The sequence below is a fragment of the Grus americana genome, chromosome 3, assembly GCF_028858705.1.
Source record: "Grus americana isolate bGruAme1 chromosome 3, bGruAme1.mat, whole genome shotgun sequence".
NCBI classification, from domain to species: domain Eukaryota; kingdom Metazoa; phylum Chordata; class Aves; order Gruiformes; family Gruidae; genus Grus; species Grus americana.
This window is the reverse complement of record NC_072854.1, coordinates 125,634,374-125,659,761: the sequence shown is the minus strand read 5'-3', so window position 1 is coordinate 125,659,761 and position 25,388 is coordinate 125,634,374. Positions and strand designations below refer to the sequence as shown.

The 25,388-nt window shown below is 47.1% G+C and overlaps 1 protein-coding gene across 6 annotated transcripts in view; it reads left to right on the top strand.

Moving 5' to 3' along the window:
• Positions 1 to 843: 843 nt before the first annotated feature.
• Positions 844 to 25,388, top strand: part of KIZ (kizuna centrosomal protein) — a 57,031-nt gene continuing 32,486 nt past the window's right edge. For 2 of the 6 annotated variants that reach the window (XM_054819384.1, XM_054819379.1), the window contains exons 1-4: positions 10,045 to 10,191; positions 15,472 to 15,534; positions 17,005 to 17,161; positions 21,214 to 21,306. In XM_054819384.1, the coding sequence (XP_054675359.1) occupies positions 10,097 to 10,191; positions 15,472 to 15,534; positions 17,005 to 17,161; positions 21,214 to 21,306 (408 nt within the window). In that variant the 5' untranslated portion in view covers positions 10,045 to 10,096. The other 4 variants (XM_054819381.1, XM_054819378.1, XM_054819382.1 and 1 more) reach the window with 4 other exon arrangements.

Sequence of the window (25,388 nt, the reverse complement as noted above, 5' to 3'; positions counted from 1 at the left end):
TTTTCCTTTCCCCCCCCCCCCCCCCCCCAAATCCCGGGAAGCGCCGGGAGAGTCCGCTCCCCCTCCCACGCAGCCCATTCGGGTAATTTCATTTATCCCGCAAATCTAATTAGTAATCCGCGGATGACATTAATACCGATATAATGAAGCCTGTGATGACCAGATTAGCAGGCGCGCACTGATAGCCTTAAAGGCACATCGCACCTTGGCGTCCGGGGGCCCGGGCGGGAACGGGGGGAAATCTTGCTTTAAAAGAGGAGGGAAAAAAAAGAAAAAAAAAAGAAAAAAGAAAAAAAAAAGCGGGGGGGGGGGGAGAGAGAGAGAGAGAAAAAGACGAGCAAAACCCGCGCAGGTCGGGCTTAGGGGCTCAAGCGCCGATCAAGGGAGCCGGCGCTTTGCTGAGCCGTGCCTGCCCGCCGGCTCCGGGCCCCGGCCGCCCTCTTCCCGGTTCTCGTAATATTGTTCTGCAAAGGAGAAAAAGGGGGGGGAAGGAAGGAAAAGGGGGGGGGGGGGGGGAAGAAGCCAGAGCCAAAAGAGTCGCTCTGCAATTTATTCCAATGGGTGGCTTTTAAGAAGCTGGCAATTTGAGACGGCTGGGTATTATTTAGTGCAATATGAAATCAAATGATCCTATTTCTCAAATAACAGTGTCTGGGAGGAGAAGTGAATGCTCTGAAAAGGTAATTGTCTCCTGATGATATTTCCATTATACCCCAGTCCTGGCCTAAACGCTACCAGCGCCGGGCTGAAATCCATCGGGAGCAAGGACGGGCTCTCCCGCCGGCAGCCCGGGGAAGGGAGGGAAAAGGGGGGTCCCGAGGCCAGAGCTGGGCTGGGAGGAAGGATCCCCAACACTAACACGCCACGGGCTGTGCAGGAGGGCTTCGGGAAAACCCTAACTCTCTGTGCTTATCGCTGTTTTCCCTTGCCCCGGCGGAGCCGTGGGGTGCCGGGTACAACCGGAGCGGCCCGGGGCTGGTTCCTGCCGTGCGGGCTCGCACCGTCCTCGCCGGCGGCATCTCGGTGCGGAGGAGCCGGAGCCGAGGTAAGGAGCGCGGCCGGGGGAACGGGGCGGTCTGCGGGGGAAGCCCCCCCCCCAAGCCCCCCCCCTCCTCCGGGCGGGAGCGGCCGCACTGCCCCTGCCCTTCGCGGGATGCGCCCCGAGAGAAACCTCCCGGCCGCTGCTTTGCTTCCAGGAGGGGGTGAGCGGGGGGGGCAGGCAGGAGCTGGCAGGGCTGCCCGCCCCGAGCACCTCGGGCTCCTGCCTGCGGGGAGGCTTTTGGGGGCCCCGGGAGCCGCCAACCCCCCTCCCCGCACGAAGCCCCTCGGATGCGCTCGGGGAAAGGAAATCCCAGCCGCTTTCCAAACAGCCCGATTCTCCGCCGTTTCCCCAGCCTGTCGGGCGTTCCCCCCCCCCTCCTCCGCACCCCGCGGTGCAGCTTTCGGAGTGCTCTGACCCCCGCCCGCTGCCCTCGCACCCACCCGAGTTTCAAGCCCCGCGGGCACACGGCCGGTCTCCCGTCCAGCCGTCGGGTCGCATAAGCCGCTGCCTTCAGTTATTGACAGTTATTGTCGGTCCCATCCGTCCAGTGAGGCTGGAAAAGCGGCGGGAATTAGCCCAAAATCGGTGCGGCGTTTGGCAACGCTCTCCCGGAATGCCGCTGCATCTTAATTTTGTGAAACACCCTGAGTTTTGAACGGGAGCGGGCGTCCCTTTCGCTGGCTGTTACGTGCCCGCGCTGCCGAAATGATAAAATCCCCAGAATTAAATCACCCGGGGGAAACGACGGGGAGAAAAAAAAGAGAAAGGAAGGCGGTAAGCAGGGGGAAGAGGCAAAGCAAGCGGGACCTACCTGAGTCCGCTCCGGCCGCGGCAGCCGCGCTCCCGGGGCAGGAGCTCCCCACGCCCGGCCGGGGCTCGGCGGGCACGGCTCGGTCGCTCCGGTGGCACCCGGCGGCTCGGCTCGCCGTTTTTCGGTAACGGCCGCTGCAGCGGCAAGGACTGAACGCTCCTGGCTGCGTGGAGCCGAGGTGCGACCGGGAGTTCTGCTGCAGCTCCCCAAAATGACACCGGCGCGTCCCCCGCGTCGCCTCCCGGGTGAGGGGGGTTCTCCTGCGGCTGCTTGCTTGCACCTGGGGGGCTCTTTGCTTGCTTGCTTTTTTTTCTTTCTCTCCCCCCCCCCCCCCCTTATTTCTTTCTTTTTCAGCCCCTTCACCCAGGCTGGCGGGGGGGTGGGGGTTCGGTGTGGCCGCGGAGCGGCGAGCCCAGCTTTCGCGCTGGCCTTTGGCTAATTGCTGCCTAATTGCTGTTAAAGGGTCGGGCGTTCACGGGCGGGCTGGCAGCGCGGCGAATAAATGCGCTTCTGCGAAAAAAAAAAAAAATTTGAAAAAAAAAAAAGGGGGGGGGAGCGGAGTGTATTAATTGAGCAAGAATAAAGGCTTGCTCCTTAAAAAGTGTACGGGATGGTTGCAACTGTCTGTGCCGCTCCGGGGGGGGCAGGACCCGAAGCTTCCCGGGGCACGGGGGGGGGGCTGGAGCCGAAGGCTGAGGGCCGCATTCAGGTGCTCAGGACCCCCCGGGGCTGGCCCTCCCCCGATGCAAACGGGGCACCCTTCAGGCCGACCCCCCGGCTTGGGGCTCCGTGTGCTGCGGAAGCGCGGGTGCGGGGTACCCAGCCCCGACCGTGGCCGGTCACCGACCCCACCTGCTCACCCGGCGGGCATCGCGGGTCCCTCACACGAATCGAATTTCCGAGCACTATCTATACGTGCACCGTTGGAATATTTTCCACCTTTTCTCAAGCCTTTTTCTGAAGCTTCTGCTTCAGGTTCGGTTTTATATTTGGCACAATTATTTACCATTGCATGTACCAAGTAGAGGTAGAGGGCAAGGCCCAGCGATGCCGAGCTCTAAGCAGACACAGTTTAATTAATTTAATAGTCTTACGCTTGTTCTGCTGCTTTGCAAGCGAGTGGATGGTTTATACGTATGGATCCTTTCATTCATCACCAGAACAATCTTCTGCACAGGACGGAGGGGAAAATGCTTGATAATAAATCACAGAAAACCAGCGTGGCAGTTTGGGACAGGAAGTGAAAAATACCCCGTCTGCTTGGAACCGGATTTCAAAGAAATAGAGAATTCGGAGAAGCAGCAAATAGCTATCGCCCCACGTGAGACCTGGCCTGGCTCTGCAGCTAGCGCTCGGCTGAAAAACGAGCCAGCGTCTCCGGCGCTTCGTACGGTCTGCGCCTCCGGCTCCAAACCTCAGGCAGAAGTAAAAATAAAATGGAGACAGCAACCAAAGGGTGACCCGAAATCAGTTCAGGTGTAAGCATAATTCTAGCTCGGGGGGGAACGCGTTTATTTTCCACCTATGCTGGTTTTGCTCGCTTTTGTTTTAAAGAGCCACGGACGACTTGCAAACATTCATGCTGAAATGAAAAGGTCTTTAACAGAGTTTAAATATTTTGGTTCATGGTAGCTAGCGAGGGATTCTCAAGAGACCCGGTGTTTGTCAATGCCTGCCTAAAGAGCAGCGTCTCGCTACCCGCGCGGCCCCGCATCTCGTTCGCCTTGCCCCAAACGGCACTAAACTGCGAGGCTCGCCCAAGTGCTTCCCTTTGTTTCAAGCCCTTGTAGCTTGGAGCACTTGTTGAACCTGACGACAAGTGCATCAAAGTGGCTGACAATTATGAAATAAACAAATATCATGTGAGGCATTTTTGAGCAGAATCCAGTAATACATAGATTAGCTTATTGATGTCGTTATCATATTGAATATTATTCATACTTGTGATATTTCTGCTGCGTGGCAGCATTCCCTGCTCGGTAAACATCGTATTATCTCGCTATGCAAAAGGCTTCATTAATCAAAACAGACAATAGGCCAGACGCTCTCCCTTTGAGTCTGGGGTTTTGGATCTTCCAGGCTTTTTACCTTGTCTAAATGCCTCGTCCCCGTCAACGCAGAAAGCGACCCTTCAAAACAGATCGCTATAAAATGTGGGGCTAAAAGGAAAGCATTATCTAATTCAGTTAAAAGAATGTCCCAGCTATTTTGTATTTTCCCTTTAATTTTTCATGACTCGTAGAAGAAAAACTTTGTCAGTGTGTCAGTCAGCACGTGAGATCAATCCGCTCATTTGTTAAAATACTAATGAAAGAGCCTGACAGAGCTCTGTCCCTTGAAGCAGCAGCCGCAGGCGTTAAGATGGAGGAAGAGGGAGGTGACCGGCCAACCCGCGGCTGCGCTGCCCGGCTCGCTGGAGATGGGGAACGGACGGTGGATGGGGAGCTGGGAATAACGTGGCCACGGAGCTGCTGTCCTCCAGAAAGAGGATCCTGGCAAAAACATGGCACGGTCTTGACCTGGTGCAAAGGACCGCGGGCTGAAGGCGAGGTGGGACGCTGTTGTGGCTAGGAAAACGTTGGGGTGCAAAATCTCCACTTTGGTGGCTACGTATTTGTGAGCTGTCCTCTTCTTCCTGCTTTCTTTTTGGTTACTGCTGGCCCGAAAGAGACAGTCCATAATGATCCAAAATAGTCTGTCCTGCCCAGAAATACATCCGAACCCTTTCGGATTGAGCGGCAGAAATCGAAGCGGCGGTTGCGCAGGGCGCTCCGGGGCGTGAGGCACAGGCGCTTTCAGAGGAGACGGGAATCGAGCCTTTAGACGGTCTGCTCCGAGTGGTCTCCTTCAAATTCAGCCTCTTGTCTCGCGTCTCAGAAAACCTAAATTCAGTTCTCCTTTCTCCAGGGACGGGGAAACTCAACACCGTCAGTCTCCTCTTTCCTCTTCGGACAACAGCGGGCGCTTAAACGGAGACCGGTTAATTCCTCGCGTCCACGCCTTAGAAACAGGAGCCACTTTGAATTGCTGGGAAAGCAGAGAGCCGACGTCTCCCGGACACCCTCTCCAGAGCCTGGGCCTTGGACAAGCCCAGGTCAGGTCATACCTGACCCCTCCTGGTCTGGGGGCATCGCGTGCCGCCTGGCAGACTCGAAAAGCACGTGGAGGCGGCAGGAGAGGAGGGATGCTTTCCGGGAAACCGTCTCTCAACTGGTCCCCTCCCGTGCCACGGCATTTCTGGCGCTCATTAACCACACGGAGCCGTAAACAATGGCATGTGCTTGCCTCTGAATTATCCAGGATTAATTCAAAATTCATTGCCGATGACATTACTAGAGACTTTTCAATTATGTCAATAGGCTTTGGATAAGGCCCTTACATTCTTAATAAACATTATATAGTTTTAAATGCTGTACTCTTGTTCTTAAGGTTTTTTTCTTTAATCAGCCATTATCGTTGGCTTCTGTGTTAACAAGTTCTTGGTGGAGAAACTCATTTCACCTGTCCTGTCGACAGCAAACCCGCCTTCTTCGGTGAGACAATGCATTCTCTATTTATGCTTCAGAAACCAGTAATGATAGGTTTCAAGGAACTGTAACGTTTAATAAAACCATTTTATTACATTTAAATTTATTAAAATTTAAACATTAAATTCTACATGTTAATTACTATTTCCATGCATCGACACCGACAGTCGGAAATGGATGCGCACAACTGCTCTGCGGAGATATGTTCGCTGGTGTTATTTGCTCTTTGATTGCTAATGTATTATTAGTGCTCTTCATTTGGGACTTGATTCATTAACAAAAAGACTTATATGGGCATTATGTAAATTTTTTGTGTGTTTTTTACGTAGCTACGAGGGCGCGTGTTAGGAATCTAATTGGATAAAAAGGACAGCAGATGTATTCAGTTCTGTCCTGACCCGTGGGCAAGCTCTAGCTGAATGCACGGTCGCTCTCAGGAATGAAACGGGCGCAGGGAGGAACCCCTCTTTTCGGCACATCGCAGTCCGGGTTTCTGCAGACCCCTTGCCAGAGCCCCCGCGACGAGCCCCGACCCGCCGCGTTTTGGCAGAAATAGCACAGCGGTGGCGATGCCGCGCACGGGCTCGCGTGGAGCTCGTCCGCTGCGTACAGCCGTGCTTGAAGCTCACGGCCCCTTTTGGTTTTTAATCCGTGATTTCTTTTTAGTGCTTTTGGAGTCGCGATTCGGTTTAATCCAGACGTCGTCAAGCAATATTTGTATTTCTCACGTTAAGTGAAACTCAGGTAAAACCAGAGAGGGCCCTTAATCTGTAAAAGCTCGTCATGACGGTTACGGCAGCGGTGCGAGGGGGGGTCACGCAGAGGCTGGCGGGGGAGGCTCTGTCCCAAGGCACCCTACACGAGGACACCCGCAATTTCTGCTTTACACAAAGAGTTTCCCATCCTTCCGGGGCCGAGTGGCACCCCCTCCGTTTTCTGGTTTGGATCGGAGGCCGCGGCAGCCACTCTGCAGCAGGTACGTAGCGTGCCTGGGTCTGGCGCCCAGGAAAGCGGCAAACCCCGGGACAGCGATCTCGGAGAGGTGCAGCCAAGGGTGAGACAGACGGACCATCCGTCCCGCCTGGGGAGAAGCACCATGGGGCAGGTAAGAGGTAAGTAGGGCAGAAAAAACTACGGCAGAGATCATTGCAAAGATCACAATAGTAGAAAAGGCTGGAATGCAAGATTATTTTTTTTTTCCTCCAGTTTTTCTAGGTGCGCCTCCAAGTCCTGACCTTTACCTCTCCGGGCTACCACGGGCAGCGGGTCCTTCTGCGGACCTATCTTCAGGCTGGCCAGCCTTGCGCGGCACGCAGGAGCCATCGGGCTCTCGCGGCAGGGAAGGTGCCCTGCAAAAAACCCCACCGGCTGCGGGGCGATGGCCTTAAACGCGGGGACGCGGGGTGACGCCGTGGCCCTGAGCCTTTTGCCGGAAGACAGCAAGGCAGGCTGTCTCCGGAGGGACGCGTTGCCGTTTCCCCCTACAGATATATATTCTTTTCCTTCCCTTCCTCTCATCCCTTTTTTCCTCCCGCAGGTGAGCACCCTGCGGCCGCGTGTTCATGGCAACGAGGCAAATTCTGCACCTTCCAGGATACTGCTACATCTCGGGGAAAGGGGGGAAAGCGCACACGCACATGGTTTCCTCCCTAAATTAAAAAGAGTGCGTGAAGCTGTTGAGATTAGCGCACATCAATCTCTGCATTTGAATCGAGATGCTCTCGTTTGGCAGCTACTGGGGAAAAAAGCCACCATGATTTCATTCAAAGTGTATTTAATAAGACAGAAGGAGACAGATTTCTTTGACAGTTTTACAGCTCTTATCAGATTACATTCAAATTAAATTAAAACAATCTAAAAGAAGTGTTAAGTACTGAAGGGAGAACACAAACAAAACACTCCTCTTTGTAGGCTTTCAGGGATGGGGGACTGATGTTAGTTATCAGGGACGTGAGTAATAAGATTATTCTTGAGTCAATTATCACGTCACCGGCTGCAGCAGCGTTAAACAACCCAACCCAACAGCCAGGGCTGGACAGGTCCGCCAACGAAATAACCCGTGCAGTCCTTCGGATCTACAGCGGGGATCAGCCCCTTCCAATGGAAACCTGGAATAAGGTTTTCCAGTACGTAAACATAACGGATGCTCCTCGTTTTAGGTAGCACCGGAAGCCTTTGAAAGTTGTCGTACGATTTTAGCGAGCGCAAATATTTGCAAAAGCAGTTTATTAGCCTTCCAGAACCAAACCTGGCATGTCCCTGGTACAGGCCCCGGGAAGGGCAGATTCTTCGCCTGTTTTGAAAAATGACAAATGTGTAGTTTGTGAAAGTGTTTCCTCGCTCAAACACCACGGAGCCTTTGACAGTTTCGTGCGCTGACAGTCAGCGATGCATGCCGAGCATGTGTCAGCCCGACAGAGCGCGGTTCGTGGCTGACATTCTGAAATAACACGGTTTTACTGTCTCACCTCCGTGTCGAAAGGGGGGCTGACTTATTTTGTCGTAGATATTAGCAATGAGAGCTGTTATGAGGGACCTTCTGGGGGGGGGGGGGGGGAAAAGCAATTTAACTACGAAGCAACCGTGAAAACCTTTTTATTTCCATTTTATCTGCCCCCATGACTGAGCAGGAACATCATGCCGATACGAAAGCTCCAGAGAAGTCTCAGTACTACAAGTAACTCTCAAGGACATGCCAAAGCTCTGTTTTTCCCCGATATACATTTTTAAAGGAAAGGGCAAGCCGTGGTGGACTTGCACCCCAGGTTGCAAAGTCAGGATCTGGGGAAAAAATGCCCAACTTTGGGAATTTAGGCAAGCTCAGACCCAGACTTGCCCTGTCAGTTCGTGTGAAGATGCGAGCTCACGCGGCGACGGAGGTCTGCGTAACACGCCTTTGCTTTCAACAAACAGAAGAGAAATAACAGTACGTCTTTTATTATGAGCGCGTTTTGCGTGAATTCAATAATAAAAGGCTCCCAAATCTGCAAATTCTTTGCATATGCGTTTTCTTGAGTAGGGAAGCTCTTACATGAGCTAAAGCCTTCCGTATCTTACTGAGCCATTTATTTATAGCGGGTTTGCAAAGGCTAAGCCAGACAGCAGCTATGGTTATTCAAGTGACAGAAGCTAATTTGGGAACTGCTAAGTACCACTACATCAGTTCAGCAAAGCCTTTTACTTTACATTTAAATGTGGTGTATCCCAGTTTGAGGCTGAAGGTGGTGAAAAACACTCGGAACGCTGTCACACGACGTGGAAACCTGGCAGAGGAACCCCAACAAGCCCAAAAGCTCGTCCTGAACCCGCCGGTGCCAGCACGTGGCTTGAGCCGTGTCCTCAGCCGTGCCGTTACCATCTCACAGCTACAACTGGCGCTTTCATGTGGCAGCTGTCGGACAGAAGTTCTAATGAAGGGTAATTATGATGATGATCTCGTACTAATTGTATACTGATTGCTGTTCTCATTATGCCTGAGCATTTCATAGCTATCCGCAATTTTGTCTATTGATGTAGCGTTTCTTCTCCTTAAATTCAAATACCCTCGTGGTATTTGAACTTTCTTTATTGAGGCCCTGGAATTTAAGCACTAATCTGGCAACTTCCTTTCAAAGGGATCTAAGCTTTTATCTGGAAATGAAAAAAAGCGTGTTTTTCTTTTTGACTTCTGTTTCCCAGCTGGAGATGTAACTGCAGGGTTAGTCGGGGCTGACCCAGCGCTCGCTCAGGGTGGTGTGGCTTCTTCCACTGACCGATGGGTTTCGGTGGGAGGACACTGAGGAGCTCTGCCAGCGGGACAAAGTGGCGATTCAGAGGAGAAGGAATCAGGAATTTTATCGAGATGCTTGATTTCTACACAAATGGAAAGAAGACACTTGCATTTTCTGGTTATTTTTTTTCCTGAAAAACATAGTGAACAATAAACTCAGGAAAATGAACTATTAACGTTACCGTAACTGTTTAGCAGCTCCCAGTTATTTTTGGAATTCAGTCCTAGCGCCTTGCAAACCCCTATTGCCCCTTCTCCAGAGACACGGAGATCACCGCCTCGCCCCGGTTACCCAACGGGCCGGGGCCCAGCGCTCCTCAGCACCAGTCTGGGGACTTGACTGGGCATCACAGCCATTTAAACTGCTGCAGCAATACCTAAATTAACAGATTTAACGACGTTATGCGAACAGGCGAGGTAATAATTTAGGAATAAATGCTTTCAGTCTCAGCAGTACCCAAACGTACGCCGCAGACGTCCAACCCAGGGGTGGGGAGCCCTCTCACAGCCCTTAGCAGCCCGCCTGCCATCCCAGGGGCTATCATTAGCTCTCTGCTGCGGTTGAAGCCATTAAAGGTTTAAAAACACCATAAAGGCCCGGGGAGGCCGCTGAGGAGGCCGGTGGGGCCTGGTCAGGGCAGCAGGGAGGAGCGTGGGCACCACTCAGTGAGCCGCAGTCCCGCTCGTGCCTCGCTGCAGTGGCTGTGCGCACATACACGCGTGCGTGTGTGTGTATGTACGTATGGATGGATGTACGGATGGATGTATAGGCGCACCCCCGCACAACGCTGCTGGGCCTGAGGCGGGAAGCTGCCACCGCTCGGGCCCCGCCCGCGCCCCGCCCCGTCTCCATGGCAACGCGCGCGGGGCGGGGGGACTTCCGGGGCGGGGCCGTCGCGGGGCACGCCGGGAGCCGTCGCTTTGGCCACCGGCGTAAACAGGGCGGCATGAGCGGGCCCGGCCCGGCCGCCCCCAGCGCCCCCCGGCCCGGCCGCGCCTGCTGCGAGGGGCTCGGCAGCCTCCTGCGCCGCCTCCGCGACAGGTGAGGTAGACCGCACGCCCCTCCGCCGGACCCCGCTCCCCGGAGGCGGCCGCGCCGAGCCCGGCCCGGCCAGTCCGCCAGGCCCCCGCGGGCCTCCGGTGGGCCTCGCCCCCTCCTACCGCGCATCCCGGCCGGGCCCTGCCGTCGGGAAGGGGCCAGGAGGGGCGGCGTCCCCGCCGCGTCCCGCCAGCTTCTCCGGCTCGGCGGTGTACAGCCGGGCCGCACGCCGCCGTGTGCCCGGGGGCGGCTCCGGGGCCTCTGCCCCGAGGGGGACGCGGGTGGCGGCAGCCGCGGCGGGGGAGGAGGCCTGCCACCTTCCCGGGAACGCGGGAGCGCTGCGCTCTTGTGCCGGGGAGAACGAAATGGGGTTTGCGGGGTGTTTGGGGGGGTAACCCCGCGGTGCCTCAGACAGGGCACTTCGGTCGCCCCCCCCCCTCTGCTCTCTCATCTTCTTCCGGCCGGGTGTGTGTTCGGGGAGGACGGTTAAAGCTGCCTCAGCGGTACCTCCGGGCTGCTGCGTGTTCGGCCGTCCTGCTGTGCGAGTGCGGGCTTAGCCCGCTGGGTGACTTCTGAGAGCGCTGCGGGCCGGTTACTGCTTGTGTCTGGGGCGTTCTCCTGAAGCGCTTCAGCAGTGTTTACGGAATTACACGTTACTTCAAGCAGGCAAATAATACAGATGGTGATATGTCAGAGCTGGCTAGTTGATGCGTGAACGTGCACGGATGTTTCTCCTACAAGCATCTTTTTAACCCTTAAAAAAAGTTATTTTAGGTGTTGTGGGTGATTCAGGGTGGGTCCTGACTTCCAGGAGAAAAGCAAGTGTCGGTGGTGATGCCGGCTTTGTGCGGGGGCTTTGGTCTGAGGGATCTCAGTCACCGGTCCGCTCCCCTGAAGCTGTGCACAATTAGTGATGCTCCTGGCCTGATGTGGTAACCACAGTAATTGGTGTCAGTTAGCACTTTTTTTTTTCTGGCCAGAGGAAGTCTCTCGAGACCATTTATGGTATACCGTCATAAAGTCGCTTTTTGAATGGTACCTGGTTTCCATCTAATGCGGAAAACTTTGATTTCTGGGTCTTACGCTAGTGTCTCAAACATACACTATTAGCAGAAAGAACACCATGGCTGTGGGAATTTAAACTTGCACGTAGATAGTGCTTTTATAAAAATACTGTGTATATCTTCTAGTCTGGGCGACTGCTGGCAAACAGAACTGGAACAACGTGCTGTTTAAAAGACCGGATGTGAATATACAAAGTATACTGTTATTGTATAGAAATTATTAAAGATGTGGGCCCTAGATAGGGAAGACACTTTATCTAAATTGCGGCGTTAGAAAATGGAGAGGGCAGATTAAAATCTGAGTGTTCTGAGCTGCGTGCTGCTTTAAACTCTGTGTGCAGATATCCCTCGGGTTAGGAGTAGAGGTGTCTCGAGCTTCCTGAGAGCCTGGGCTGCATGAAGTTCCATCGTCTCCTTTGTAGCTTCTCTGTGGTCTGAGCTAGGGCTGAGCTCACACTGCGCAAATGGACAACCCTTCCCCAGCTCCTCTGAAACCTCTGGGAACGTAGTACGCTTCAGACAGCAGCTCCTCTGTCTGATTCAGTTGCACCGAAAGATTCAGGAGCTATTTGGGGAAGGGGCATTACGGGCAGACCGACAGCATGATCGCACAAGCCATGCTTCCTTTGGAGACCCAGCTTAGCAGGTCTTGTGATAATAAATAGACCTTTTCTGCCTGGCACGCTTCTGTTGTATGTACCTTAAAATATAAAAGATGTATTTGTACTTGGTGGTGTTGGCAAACAAGGAGTAATTTTTGTACCAGACTGCAAGTTGTGTGCTGCTGTTGCCTCTGAGAACAAGAAATTCTGAAGAGGCAACCGCCTCTACAGCACCGAAGTGATGCCTTTCATCTAAACAACTTTTTGTAGTGTAGAATATAAAAATTTCTGTTAAATCACTGGAGCATTTCAGCTTTTTAAGTCCCACTTTGGAATTGTGCACTGATCTAATTTCAAGTCGCACCTGAAGTACCCGACAGCTGTTTCCCTCCTGACTGCAGTCCTGCTTTCAGTTCGCAGTTGTGCTTAAGCAAACAATGAGCCACTACTACTAAGCCGTGCGTGCAAGAGCTTGGATATGGTGAGGAAGCTGCTGCTTGGTTATGTCCCCCATCTGACACGGTGAACTAGAAGGGAGTTCTCATGGATATTTCTTTTTCTACCTGTTCTCATAAATCTATTTTTTTCTTTAAATATCTAAGTTCTGAAGTGCTTGAGTAATTAGCCACCAGATATTAAGCTCCTGATAAATAGTCAGCATGGATTGCCTTGAGACCTGGGCAAAAAGCCCCATAACTGTACCTTAAATTACATGTTAGACTCTGTTGGCTGTGTTTTATTTCCTAATGCTGGTACTTTGTCCAATCTAAATATAAAAATTACTGTACGCACAGGTCTCTGTACGCAGGTCAGTGGTATCTGTGTTGTGTGCAAAATTATAGAGAGTTAGGCTTAAGGTGCCTAAGATAGGTGAAATGGGATAGAGAGGTTGCCTTCTGTGTTGACCTGACCGTGTTGTGATCACTCAGCACTTAATCTTCAGTGGTTGCTGGTGAGAAGGGCAGTGTTGGAGCAGTGTGGGTGATGAAGTAAATGAATTCTATAGTTAAGTGCTGTACTTAACACTGTGACTGACTTTACAATTAGCTTCGCTTTTCGGACAGTGAGGCCAGATGCTTCATGCCAAGGGTGACTTGCAGTAAACCTGTACAAATACTGGACAGTCCTGAACAGACAATGTAAACCAGGCAGGATTATTGGTTTTGGAAATATCTGCTGTTATCAGTTGTACGTAAAAGTTGGCGCTAAACATCTCCCCCGTACTGTAACCCACCCGGGGGACCAACGCAGTTGGCTAAGGCTTGAGCAGGCTCTGGCCAGGCTAGTAAGGCAGATGCAGCTCAGTGCTCAACAGCTGATTTAATGCCAGATTGGTGTAGAAAAACAACTGTAAAAATAACATTTCTTACTTTTATGGGAAGACTGCATTGTGCCCAAGTGTTGCACAATTTTCTGTGTACTTATCTCAACAGGGTATCATGACAGTAGTACTGTTATTCCTACCTTAGGGATGTGGAACCGAAGCACAAAGAGACTAAGGCCTGGTATCTCAAAAAATATTGAGGCGTCTTAGTCCTGCTGGTTTAAATGGGAGGTGAGAGATCAAATATCACTACAGATCGATGCCTGGTGAAATGCCAGAGATTAGAGAGAGCTTGTGGCTGACCGGGGAATTTAATTCTGCTCTGAAATCCCACACTAACACACTTTCTCTGTAGACTGAAGATTCAGGGTTGTTTGAGCCACCTGGATCCCTAAAAAGTTCTGAAGTGTGCTATTTTTGCACATTTAAGAAAAAAGTTGGTACCCGACTGTTTGCACCGCTCTAACCTAACGCAAAACTGCATGAACAAATAAAAGCGTCAGGCCGAGAGCTTTTTTTTTTCATGTAAAAAAGGAGGTGGTGGTGCGCTGGAGTGGCCAGAACGATCCCTGTGCTGCTTCAAGCTTTGCTTCTGTCACTGACACAGAGGAACCATGCTGGAACCTGAGCAGAACCTGGGCAAGCAGATCTACAAGTAAAGTCTTGAGTGCCTCTAATTCAGCGCGTGGACAGAGCTGTGTGGCAAAACACCACGAGCTGTGCGGTAACGCCTTTGGGCATCCATAATGATGATACTCAAATGCTGAGAGGCTCTTACCTGATAGTTTTTATACTGCTTCGTCTTGCACTGAGAAACCTTACTTCTATATTCATGTGCTGTCTAAATAGCTGAGGCCCAGACTAATGAATGGGATACTGAGAAGCCACGCTGGTAGAAAGGAAACGATCTTTCAGGAGCTAAGGAGTGTGATGTGCTGCCTGTGGTATCAGAGAATGAGAAATAGGATTGGAGCCAATGGCTGTTCGCATCCATCGGCTTTTACATCCATCAGGATATCAGTGTTCTTCATTGAGTCATGAAAATTACTTCTAGAAGTGTAAAAACAAGATCTTGAAATCTGCTTTTGCTTAGCTGTCCATCATGTAAAAGGAAATTGAAAGGGTGAGATCCCAGATGAAGCGTGGCTTTTAAATTGCATACATGACATGAAAACCTAATCTTGTTTCAGACAGTGGCAGGATCAGATGGGTAAAATGGATGCCTTGATCTCTGACTGAGAAGCAGAAAGGGTTTTTTTTCCTTGCTTTCCTCTGCGCAGGGCAACTGGGATGAGGCAGCTGTGTGTGGCTGTGGCATGGGGACGTCTGTAGGGGAGTGCACGCATCCATGGATGTGCACCCATATGGCTAGGCATGCTTGCCATGTACCTGCCCATATCACTTGCACACGTACAGCTTTCCTGGCTAAAAAGAATTTGAGATTATTTTTTAATGAGCAACTTGGAGTACTTGCTTTGATTGTTGCAGGGTTTGTAATGTGGATCTACTGGAAGCCTCTGTCTTATCAATTGATTATTTTTTTTCCTCATGGGGTGGTGCAATTTGTGATTATTAAATACTATCACCTTTACTCTTTTCTCTTCCTGAAAGTAGACTCTCTTTGAAATAGATTGTAGGTGAGGAGTTTGTTCTTAAGCAGTCCGATCATCCCCGTGGGCCTATACCCTTGCATTGCTTTTGGCAGATACAGGCAGCCCCATTGCATTTTCACAACCATAAATATTTTTGGTGGTTACTTCCATCTGTTACCCTGTAGTAAGTTCTGGCAGGTAGTAGCACTAGCATACCTCTAGATGTACTTGGCTTTAGTGCCTAGGTGTGAAATATGGATGCGGATTTAAGTTCAAATCATTAAATAAAATACCTGGCTAGCACACCAGGCCTGTAAGCTGGGAAAGAGCTGGGATTTTTTGGAACTCTCTTTCAATGTGCTCCTTTCTATGAGCAGTTCTGGGAGCTGTCCTCTTGAACAAGCCGTCAGCTCATGAGCTGCTGTTTTGGGGTTGAGAGCCCCTCCTGGGAGAAGGGGCTTCAAACAGCAGCTTAAGGTGGGCAGGAGCCTCTGGCTGTTTTGGTGGGTCAAGTGAAAGCTTTGAGTTGTTGGTTGGGGTTTCTTGTGGTAAGCGTAGCTGTAAGGTGTCCAATCTAGCAAAAATGTGCTCTCTGCTCTGAGAAGGTTGTGCTCTGTAAAATGCTTTATGATGTCTTGCATTTTGAGAATTTAAATTGTGAAATAGTTTGATCTTACCCCATGTCATTTGTTTTCTTCCAGTGAAACCAAAAGGCTGGAATTAGAGAGAAAACTGATGGAATACAGAAAGTCTGATGCATACCTGTAAGCTTACTTTAAAGTTTCTTATAAGTTATTTTATTTTAGTTACAAAGACTCAGGTATCATGGAATGCTTTTAGAATGTTATCTTGAATTTTTTTATAACAATACATTTATATTCATATGTATAGCATAAGATTCATGTCTCAGTTATTGATGAAATAACTTCAGCAATAACATAACTACCTTATTTATTAATACTGAAGTTTTATTGTAGTAGTTATTACTAACATGCAAGTTGGTTTTATGCAACTGTTGTAAAATGCCTGTAGCATAGTTTGTGCTAGAAAGTCCTAGGGTGTTAGAAAGTCTAAAAGTTTTAGGAAATCCTAGAGGATACTCTAGGTTCTGGTCCTGCTCCTTGGATTGTTTTTGCATTCTCTATTTACTGTAAATTGTGTATACAATCTGTACAAAAACCCCCAAACTTCTAAACTACAAACCAAAACAAAAAGAAACCCAACAAAAACAGAGGCTGGAAAGTGTCTCATCCTGTGTTCCTTTCCTCAAATGTGTTTTGTAAAGCTCATAGATGTGACTTTTTGTCTTGGCTTGAGGGACTGAGGGCTAGGTGCAAGAATGGCCAATCCTTAGGAACCCCTCTTCTGAAAGAGGGCCTTTAGATTAGAAAATGAAGATGTAAATAAAGAGAAAAAAGCCTGAGCAGGTTGGGAAACATCACGTGCACTTTGTTTTGTGGTTTTATTTGATTTATTTTAATCTAACAGGTCTTGAACTGCAGTTTCTCTGAACATACAGGCAGCTTGAGGGATTTAGGTTGCAATTTCACAAGTGATTTAAGTAGACCTGTAGGCAGATTGAGACCAAAAAGATGCTCCTGACTGCCCCTGGTTCACATTTTCCCTTTGTTGGCACTAGTGCTTGCGTGGCTGCCCTGTAATCAGATAAGAAAATAGGTCTGGCTGAAAGTGAATCTGTGGTGGGGTTTTTTTGGGTGGACGAGAACTGGTTTAGATGGATTTTCAGCTGGATTACTCTTGGCCTAATTTGCCATGTGGCCACATAGCTGCTAGTACTGGCACAAAAAAGAAAGGCTTGGAGTGAGATGCCCCTTTTGGTGTCAGCATGGATTTAGGTTAGCGTAAAGCAGTTGTGAAACTGCAGCCTTAACGCCACAATTTGTGTGACTCACAGAGCGTGTTCTCCTAAATACAATTTTCATTTAATGTCCTATAAGTATTTAAAACAAATTTACAAGAGTTTCTTTAATATACTTATGCTTTTGAACACCAAACCCGCTGTTTAAATCCGAAGTTGCTCAGCAGCCATCCTGTCAGTTGTCTAATGTAGCTTTGGACGGTTGGGCGGCAGACTGTGCCTACTCCTTTTGGGAGGGGTGGGGGCACCTCCTACTTAAGTGTTAGTATGTGCGTGTCTGGAGAAAAGTGATTGTAATAGACGTGTTTGTTTTAATTTCATACCCTTTAAGTACAGTTTCATTTTTCCCTCGTAGAATGAAAATAAAATACATGAAGCTGAAAAAATACTTGAAAGAAATAGATGAACGACAAAAAAGAGCTCTTCTGCGAAACCAGACCTTTCTAAAGGAATTCGACCAATTTGAAGCTCATATGAAAACTTCAAGTTCAGAGATGATTCAGAAGATGGAAGTAACTTTCTATAAGACTTAATACATTAGTGTTTACTGTTATTACAGGGTTGCTAAATTGGTTTTGGCTGAGTATTATGCACATCAAGACTTCAGATGTTAGTGAAACCTCATCATGTTTTTGGAGTGCTTAAAGTGGTAATGTTTCGGAATTTGAAACTAACCCAAACTCTGCTAATATATGATGTGATAGGCCCTACTGTGGCTGCAGAGGTAGTCAGCAGCGCATTGCAGAACACTAGGTTTAGTCTACAGTAAAGTGCCCTGCGCTTCTGAGCCTCTTGGAAGCGAGGGAGAGCTGAGATCAAAAAATGTGGAAATGGATCGTCTCTTTGGAGTGTTAGTGATAAGATAATAAATCAGCGGTATCCAGGTTAGGACAAAAAGATGACTTGACTTGTAATATTTTCATAAAGACTTTGTTATAACACTGTATTTCAGTAAGGCTTTTATTACTTAAAAGTACCCACATATATTTCATACTCTTAATTTGGCTGGTGTGAACACCTGAAATAGCCATCGTTAGTCTGGCCCTTGCTTATTGCTCTGTCTCCAGCAGCAGAGGAAGCGTAAGAGTAAATAACTTGTGTTACAACAGATTGTTTGAACTATCTGGACTAAAGCTGAGCTAAATGAGGTCATTCTTTGTATTACTAAACAGTCAACTAGCAAATCACGGTAAGAGAAAAACCTACTTCTTCCAGTATCCCATTGCATCACTCGGATCTTTGCTTTTGGTAACATTTTTGCTTGTACTCAAGAGATTTAATTCATTTGCCTTCAGAGTTGGAACTTTTGAATTTTCCTTCTGGGCTGGTAAAGCAAAGCCCAAGGAGTGTTTCATCACCTTGTAGACTTGACTTGTGTATCGTAACTGACACGGTAGGAGCGTGGTAGAGCCAAATGACGACTTCAGAAGAGCCAATACCCAATAGAACGCATTTCTTGCTGTCCTTGCGGCACCTTTGTTATCAAAGACGACTGCAAACGTGGTGCTTTTCTTTTTGTCCACTTGTAACCTTGACTGCTGTCAGCTCAAAGGTCTACGTTTGCAAAAGGGGTCTTGTTACTAGCTTCACTGAATGTCATCAGTTTGAGAACTCGTGCTGGGATGAATTATCCTTATGAAAGAGGCTGTCGAACTCATACGTGCCTGTTCTGGTTTTAAGTGACTAATTTCTTAAAAATTACCGCAACAGGTAGAAAACATTTTAAAAGGAGTCAAAGCTCTCACGAGGACAAATGAAAGTGACCATTCAACACAGCGTTAGCCCCCCTCTGCTATTTGTCCTGCCCTTTTGGGTGGTTTTGGTCTGTAATTCTCATTCTGGAAGCAGCTGTCGAGTCAGCTTGCCTCTGTGGTCTTTTCTTTTGGGAGAGAAGTGTTTGTCTTCTGGCAAGCCCCTACTGGAATCTCTCTCCCCATGATGACGAGAGCTGTTAATGAAATGGGGATTTCTGTACCTCCCATGTGTAGTCAATCTACCTTAATATCTTAAAATGGTATGGCAGGGGAAAAAAAAGTTGTGGAAGTAAAAGTAGCATTTATTATCATTTCATTGTGTTGAGATAAAAAGATCAGTTACCACTAGGCCTGAATTGCTGTCGTTATTTTTTCACACTGAAGTAAAATTTGAGATTCTCTTAATTTTCCAGTCTTTCAGACCCTCATTTGCAAATGTGAGCAGACTTTTTTGCTTTTCCTGTTTAGCCCTATTGGGGTAAATGGCTTTAGGCTTTTCCTTATGTATCAGTAATGCTATTTGTAGGTTGAATTAGTGTTGGTTTTTTCATAATTAGTGCAGAAATAGGACAAAACTCTTCTATAGTAGTGGAGAGACTTCTGCATGTCTTAATGTTTGAAACAAACTTGATCAGGATCCATATTTAAGGTTATATGATAGACAGGATTTTTTACCAGAACTCATTACTGAAGTACTTTCAATTTAATAGGTTACTGTAAGAAACAGCCGAGCTTTGAGGATTTTTTGAATCGTATTATTAATATGTTGTCTTGCAATTCACTGAAGAACTGTTTGGGATGTTGCAAAGTGATGGACTGGTAATGATCTCAGATTTTTAAAGATAAAATTGTGACATGCTCATGCCACTAGTACATGGAATCAGATTTTGGGGGGGGTAAAAACTGGGAGGGAAGTGTGTTTAGATCTGCTTTCTAAGAGCAGTAGCGTTCTTCAGAAATATTGGGTAGGGGCTACTTCTGTCCCTCTGCCACTCTCCTTTTGTAACTTCCTGGAAGGAAGGAGGGAAGGAAACAAATTACTTGAGGCGTTTCAAGCCCCTGTGATGTGGTATTGACGCAACTTAGGTTTATGTGGTGGTCTGGAACTCAGGTGTGACTGGGCTTTATTTCTCTGAAATGCAGTTTGAATTAAAACAGGAACAGTGTACTGTGTTCCTCCCTCTGCCTTCTGTTCAGGGGCACACGCAGCTTGATCCCAGACAGTGAGACTTAGGCTGTGATCCTCTTAAAAGGAGTGTCTAAAATGCCTGCGTCCAGAAAATGTGAAAGTGCAGTAGCACCCTTGTCTTCTATTTCTTTATTTTTCTTTAAAGCAGAGCAGGACCAGGGAGTGCGTTGCGATGCTAGGTCTCCCCTGTTGTTTTTAAGGATTATTTTTTTTCTGAGCAATCCCAATGCACGCCAGTTTGACTAGTGGTAGGTTGTTAAGCATACTGGCGGTAGTCACAATTGTGCCATGGGTTGATCTGCGCACAGGGTTTCTGTTCATTGCTTCCATTTTGATGTTTCTATGCCATCCATTTTATTTTTGCCAGGTTAGGCTTATTTTCTGAGCTGTTGAACAAAGCACAGAGTACATATCCTCTATGTTACAGTTATGAAAAGCCCCCTTGTTGTGGATTGCGTAAGAATTATGGAGCATGTAATCATTTAATCTATCATGGAAGTACACAGAAAGAAATTATTACTATTTTCTCTTTTTTTTTCATAGGGAGAGAATGGCCTTCAGGAGTGCTTTATCATAACTATGTGCACAGTTTATTATGTGGTTGTAACTGACAAAACTTCTTTTGTTTTTGAAAGATTCACTTTTTTTTCCTGTGTGTGTCTGCAATTTGTTCGGTAATTTTTGGGAGTCCAAGTAAATTCACTTAAGCTTTCAGGAAAATCTGGTCGTTGTGTTTGAGTTTATTTTGAGCCTCTTTAATTCTCACGTGGTTAGGTTTTATTTCGTAAAATTTCACGTTTACAATTTTACAAACAGTGTCTATTACCTGGGCAATAGCAGGCTTGCTGAATGCACCATTGGAGTGAAGTGCAGAGCTGGTTAAGTTAATTGTTTTAAAGATTTATTTTCATGCATATTACCTGATGCAGAATAGGTATTGAAGTGCTTTCATTCAGGGCCGATGTAACTTGTTATTGGGGTTTACAATTACTAACAAACAGGATTAATTATAGGTGCTGCATGTGCTTGGCTTTTAAGCAGTAGTCCTCCTACAAATACATTACATTTGGTCAATTAAACAATGTAGTGGAGGTGAAGACGGTTTATGCAGTTGTTTTGGTAACACTGCAGCAAGTTGCCTTTCATGCTGGGTTGCTCTTTATAACATCTGCCATGTATTTTTCCTTATAATAGCTCAGTGAGTTGTAAGATGATGTACGTAAACCAAAAACAAATTCTAAAGCTCATTTCATCCTAAAGCGGCGGAGTCACTGTCTGGATGCAGCAGAAATAATTTGGCGTTACAGACACTAGTTGGGATGAAATAAATTTGAGTCAACAAGTTATTACTATTTTGTAGGATTCTCAATTACGTGAATGAATAAATGTATATTAAAAACCTGCAGAGGATTGTGTACAGGCAACGTCATTTGTTCAGGGAAGTGGGAAAAATTAGGAGAAAATGGGATCTCTGGCTCTTTAAATATAGTCCAAGTAAAAAAAAAAAAATGCTGCTAGGACATCACATTTAAAAGTGCACAATTTGCAAAGTAGTATTTGTTGATTTGTGGTGGGGTTTTTTTGGCCTTCAATTTTATGTAATGGATTTGTTCACATTTAGGCATGGTACGGAAGAGAAATTAAAAGTCTGTTATCACTTCAAGAGGGTAACTTGTCAGCAGAAGGTGACAAGGAAGAAGAATACAAGGAGCAGGTAATGCGAAAGAAGCGGGGGGGGAATGTGTTTTATTACACTGATGTGCTTCCCTCCGAGCTGCTGCAGGAAGAGGCAGGCGTTGCAAAGCAGTCTTTGCATGAGGAGTTCTGTTGCGGCATTTGTAGTGTGAAATATTGTTTAGTGCCTGAGTGAAGTAGAATAACCTGGGTAAAAAGTGCAATTATTTCAACCACAGAACTAGAATTAAAAAGGGAGGAGGGAACTCAAACTGTTTATATTCATCTTCGCGTTGGTTTTTATAATTCCTATGCCGAATAGAGTGAAAATGGTCTTGACCGAGGAGGAAATATTCTTAATGAATGATATTTTTTAAAATGCAGCAGTCGATTCATACGGTGTATTTATAATTTTGTGCATTTTGACCTTTTCTCAGAAGAAGCAAAAAGAGATTGCATATCTAAGTAACAGACAAAAAGACTGACAAGGAATACTTAAATATATTCTGCTATATATCTGCAGTAATGCAGGCTTCTAATCCCTCCTCCTATCTCCATATAAATGATACAGTTCAAGACCATAGCTGTTTTCTTCACTAAAAGCAGTAAAGCTCTTTTAGATGAAATGTCTAAAAACATCTTGTAATAACTTGGAGCATGCTGGCAAGAGTAGTCACTTGTGACTATGTGTGAAACCCCCTCAGCTAGTCGATATTGTAATAAGCAAAAATGGTAGCATCACTCCATTATTCAGAAAAGCCAACAGCATGCTTGTCCCTTAGGCTACAGCATTCATTAAGAAAAGCTTACTGGGCTGAAAGCTGGAAACAGATGATAACGGGATATGATTTTCATATTTAATGCATTCCTTGGAAGAGTATGTGTGCTGCAGATTGATAGAAGAATCAACTGCTACTTTACTAAAAGACTTTCTAGTTTGCCCTATAGCTACCGATGGAATCATTCAGCCAAGAAATTAACTTTTTCTCCTTTTACCTGCTTTATATATCTGCTAAGCAGGCTGCCTGGCTGCCAGTAAATGTTATTATGCAGTTAAATGTTTGGTATTTAAGACTCTTATCAGAAAAGAAACAGAGGCCACACTATTTTGTTTTTATAGTAGGAGGAAGGTTTTCGGTTTTCTTTCTTCAGTGCATTAGCAGTCGTTAATCTGAGTTTATAGGAAGTTTTCCCCATAGATTAAAAAGTTAAAAACCTTGAATTTAGAGCATTCTTTAAACTGTAATATACAAAGCAGTGAACCTGAGCAACCTTGACCTATATAAGCAGGCCTCCAGCAGTTTGCGAATTACGTTTTTAATTCAGACGTATGTGAAAAGGTGAGTTCATTTTTGAATGCTAGATTCTTCAGTTATAAGCAGTCTGTGTAGGAGATGTGATTTCTAACCTATGGAAAAGTTTACATAAATACTAGAACATCAAAGGCTCACGGCGTGACTTACATTTTTTACAACTGTTAGGTTTTGGACAGTACAAGAACTTGGTGTGTACCCAAATATGTCGCTTGACATTCTATTACAGTTCATAGCTTGATTGTGGACTGCCTTGTCTATGCGCTGTGTTTCAGATCTTACTCTGTAACTCTGCTTTTTTCAGACTGTGCCTGTTTCCCACCACCTTCACTTCTCTTAAAATCTGCTTATTCTTATGTCCAAAATACGAGAGTTTGTTCTCAGCGATGTGGCACCGAGTTGGTCATAGTGAGCACATGCGGTTAGCAGGTGGTATGTCCAAGGTGCAAATCAGCACAGCTTGGAACTGTAAATAAAACTTGTTTTTATGTACCAGCACTGGTATTGTAATGGTTTCCTTTAGGCCAGTCAGGATGGCAGAGATCGTGTGATAAGCTCGTCAGGGATGTGTCTTGGAGACCGAGGACGACAATCACAGAGCCAATGTTCTGGAGATGGCCGGTGTCCCAGTGCCCCTAAACCAGCTCTGTGAATGTCTGGTACTTCTCAGCCATGAGATGCGCATCCTTTCGGACTCTCAATTTTTATGGGAGTCCTTAGGCTTAGAAATTGTACACCCAAACAGTGTTTACGTAGAAAACCCTGATCCTCCATGGAAAGGCCTTGAGCACCAGTCTTTTGAAGCCTAGTGTAGTGGCAGTCCAGTGTTACAAGTTGGAGGAGAGGTCCTCAGCCGGCAGGGCTGTATAACCCGGGCTTCTGAAACCTTTGTGCAATGAAGTCTGGCTGCTTCAACTTCGAAGCACTTTCTTGAAGTCTTTTGAAGATTTCGGACTTGTGCATCTCGGCACTGCCGTGTCTGTGGGACGCAGGGCATCGGGCACCTATGTGGGTGGCAGAACATCCTTCCCTGGGAAAGGAGGTGTCACCAGGTGAGAGTAACACCTGGCTAGCTGCGCTTCCCCTCCCTAGCTTTCATGTGGCTGTCTACTGCCGGGGAGATGGGCCATTTGTGAGTCCTAATGGAAGGGATTTTTTTTTTCTTATCTTTGTTCTCTTCAAACCACTTAAATGATAATAAAAAAGATTGTATTTGTTACTGGAGGAAGAAGTGGGGAGCCTGCACTCCACACCCAGAAAGAGGATTGTAAGTATGCTTTGTGCGGAGACTTCATTAAACTCCCAGCTGGAGTGATGTGAAGTTCAGTAAATTTGTTGACTGTTTTAGGTAAGTCACCTACACGTTTTTACTGTTTTGGTGGTAAAAACAGTACCTAGACCAACGTTACCTGTCACAATTTTGCTTTGAGAACGCAAAGGCGGTGAAGAGATTCTTTTTTTTTTTCTACAAAGAGGAGCCTGTTAGAGATGTGCGTCTGCTATGACTCTGCCAAGCACTTGTACCTGTTTGAATTGCGTTTGTTTTGGAACACTACATCCAGGAGCTGCTAAATCCATAAAGTACTTGCTATATGCATTTTAAAGCAGCAAATCCAAGACCCAAAAAGTAATTAGGAGGAACCCGAGAGCAGTGGTGACGGAATAAGCTGTGAACTTAATCTGAGTAGCAAACCTTTACTTCTTAAAATAACTTCATGGCTTTTTGTTCTGCTTCTTGTTACGTGGAATTTGAGCTTTTTTAATGAAACTTGGTCACAGACTAGACAAGATGCCTTTGTTTCCTTTAAGCTGGGTTTGGCAGCTGACTTTGTGTGGTAGGAAGAGGTCAGGCAATGAAAGAGAGGAGAGAGGTGCGGAGGTGACTGTAAATTGTCCTGCTGTGATTTGGGACTGAAAAGTAAGCCCTGCTTAGTATGAACAATGGTATTACGACAGCTAATTTTGGCTTTGCATAAACTGGCGGTGACCTTTTAGTAGTAGTGGTGGCAGTAGCCACTCCTCCCAAATTGTTCTGATTGAGAAGGTTTACAAAGAAAAAAAGGCAAGTATTAAAACACCGGGATTTGGAAGCAGAGCGGTTATACCGTTGGCACTATTTTTATGCAAGTTCAACAGTTCTTGGAGGAAGGTGCCATTTAAAATGTTTCTGCTGGGTGCCCAAAGTTGCCTTGTGGAAAATGCAATTTCATCTGCGTGGTGTTAGCTGAGCAGTCGTTCTTTCTCTTTGGTGTGATTTAACAGGCAGGAAAGCAGAAGGAAGACAATGGATACAGTGATTTTTGCCTCATTCGTATTTGCTTTGTTGACATGCTGTGAGCGAAGCTGGATATATAGACGAGTAAGCGATGGCAGATGTAGGTTTCAGACTCTCTGGGGACCCTTCCTCATCCTGTTGCCTTCTAGAGAAGACCAGGAGAAGAGCGGCAGGAGGAGGTTGCTCAGAGCAGGTGCTGTGGGTGCCTCCAGAAAGGCCGGCTGCGCCACGGACACTGCTGCGGGCTCCTACTGATCGTGTCTTGGATTTGGGGTGCTGTGTACCTAAACCACAGGCTACCAGCGGCTCTGCATAACTTGTAGTTGGTTCTAGTGGTTCCTCTAGAGTTGGTAACTTCGAGGCATTTTCATTGACTTTAGTGGGTAGCTTTAAATGTTGTGCTTTGGTCCAGGGTCTTAAAAGCCTTTGCAGGAATCTAATCGTAAAGGTTTGCCTGTCTGTAAAAACTAGTTATGATTTAGATTAGTTAGTGCTTTGTGTATCTCAGTCCCTTTCAGCCAGGTTGGAGGTGCG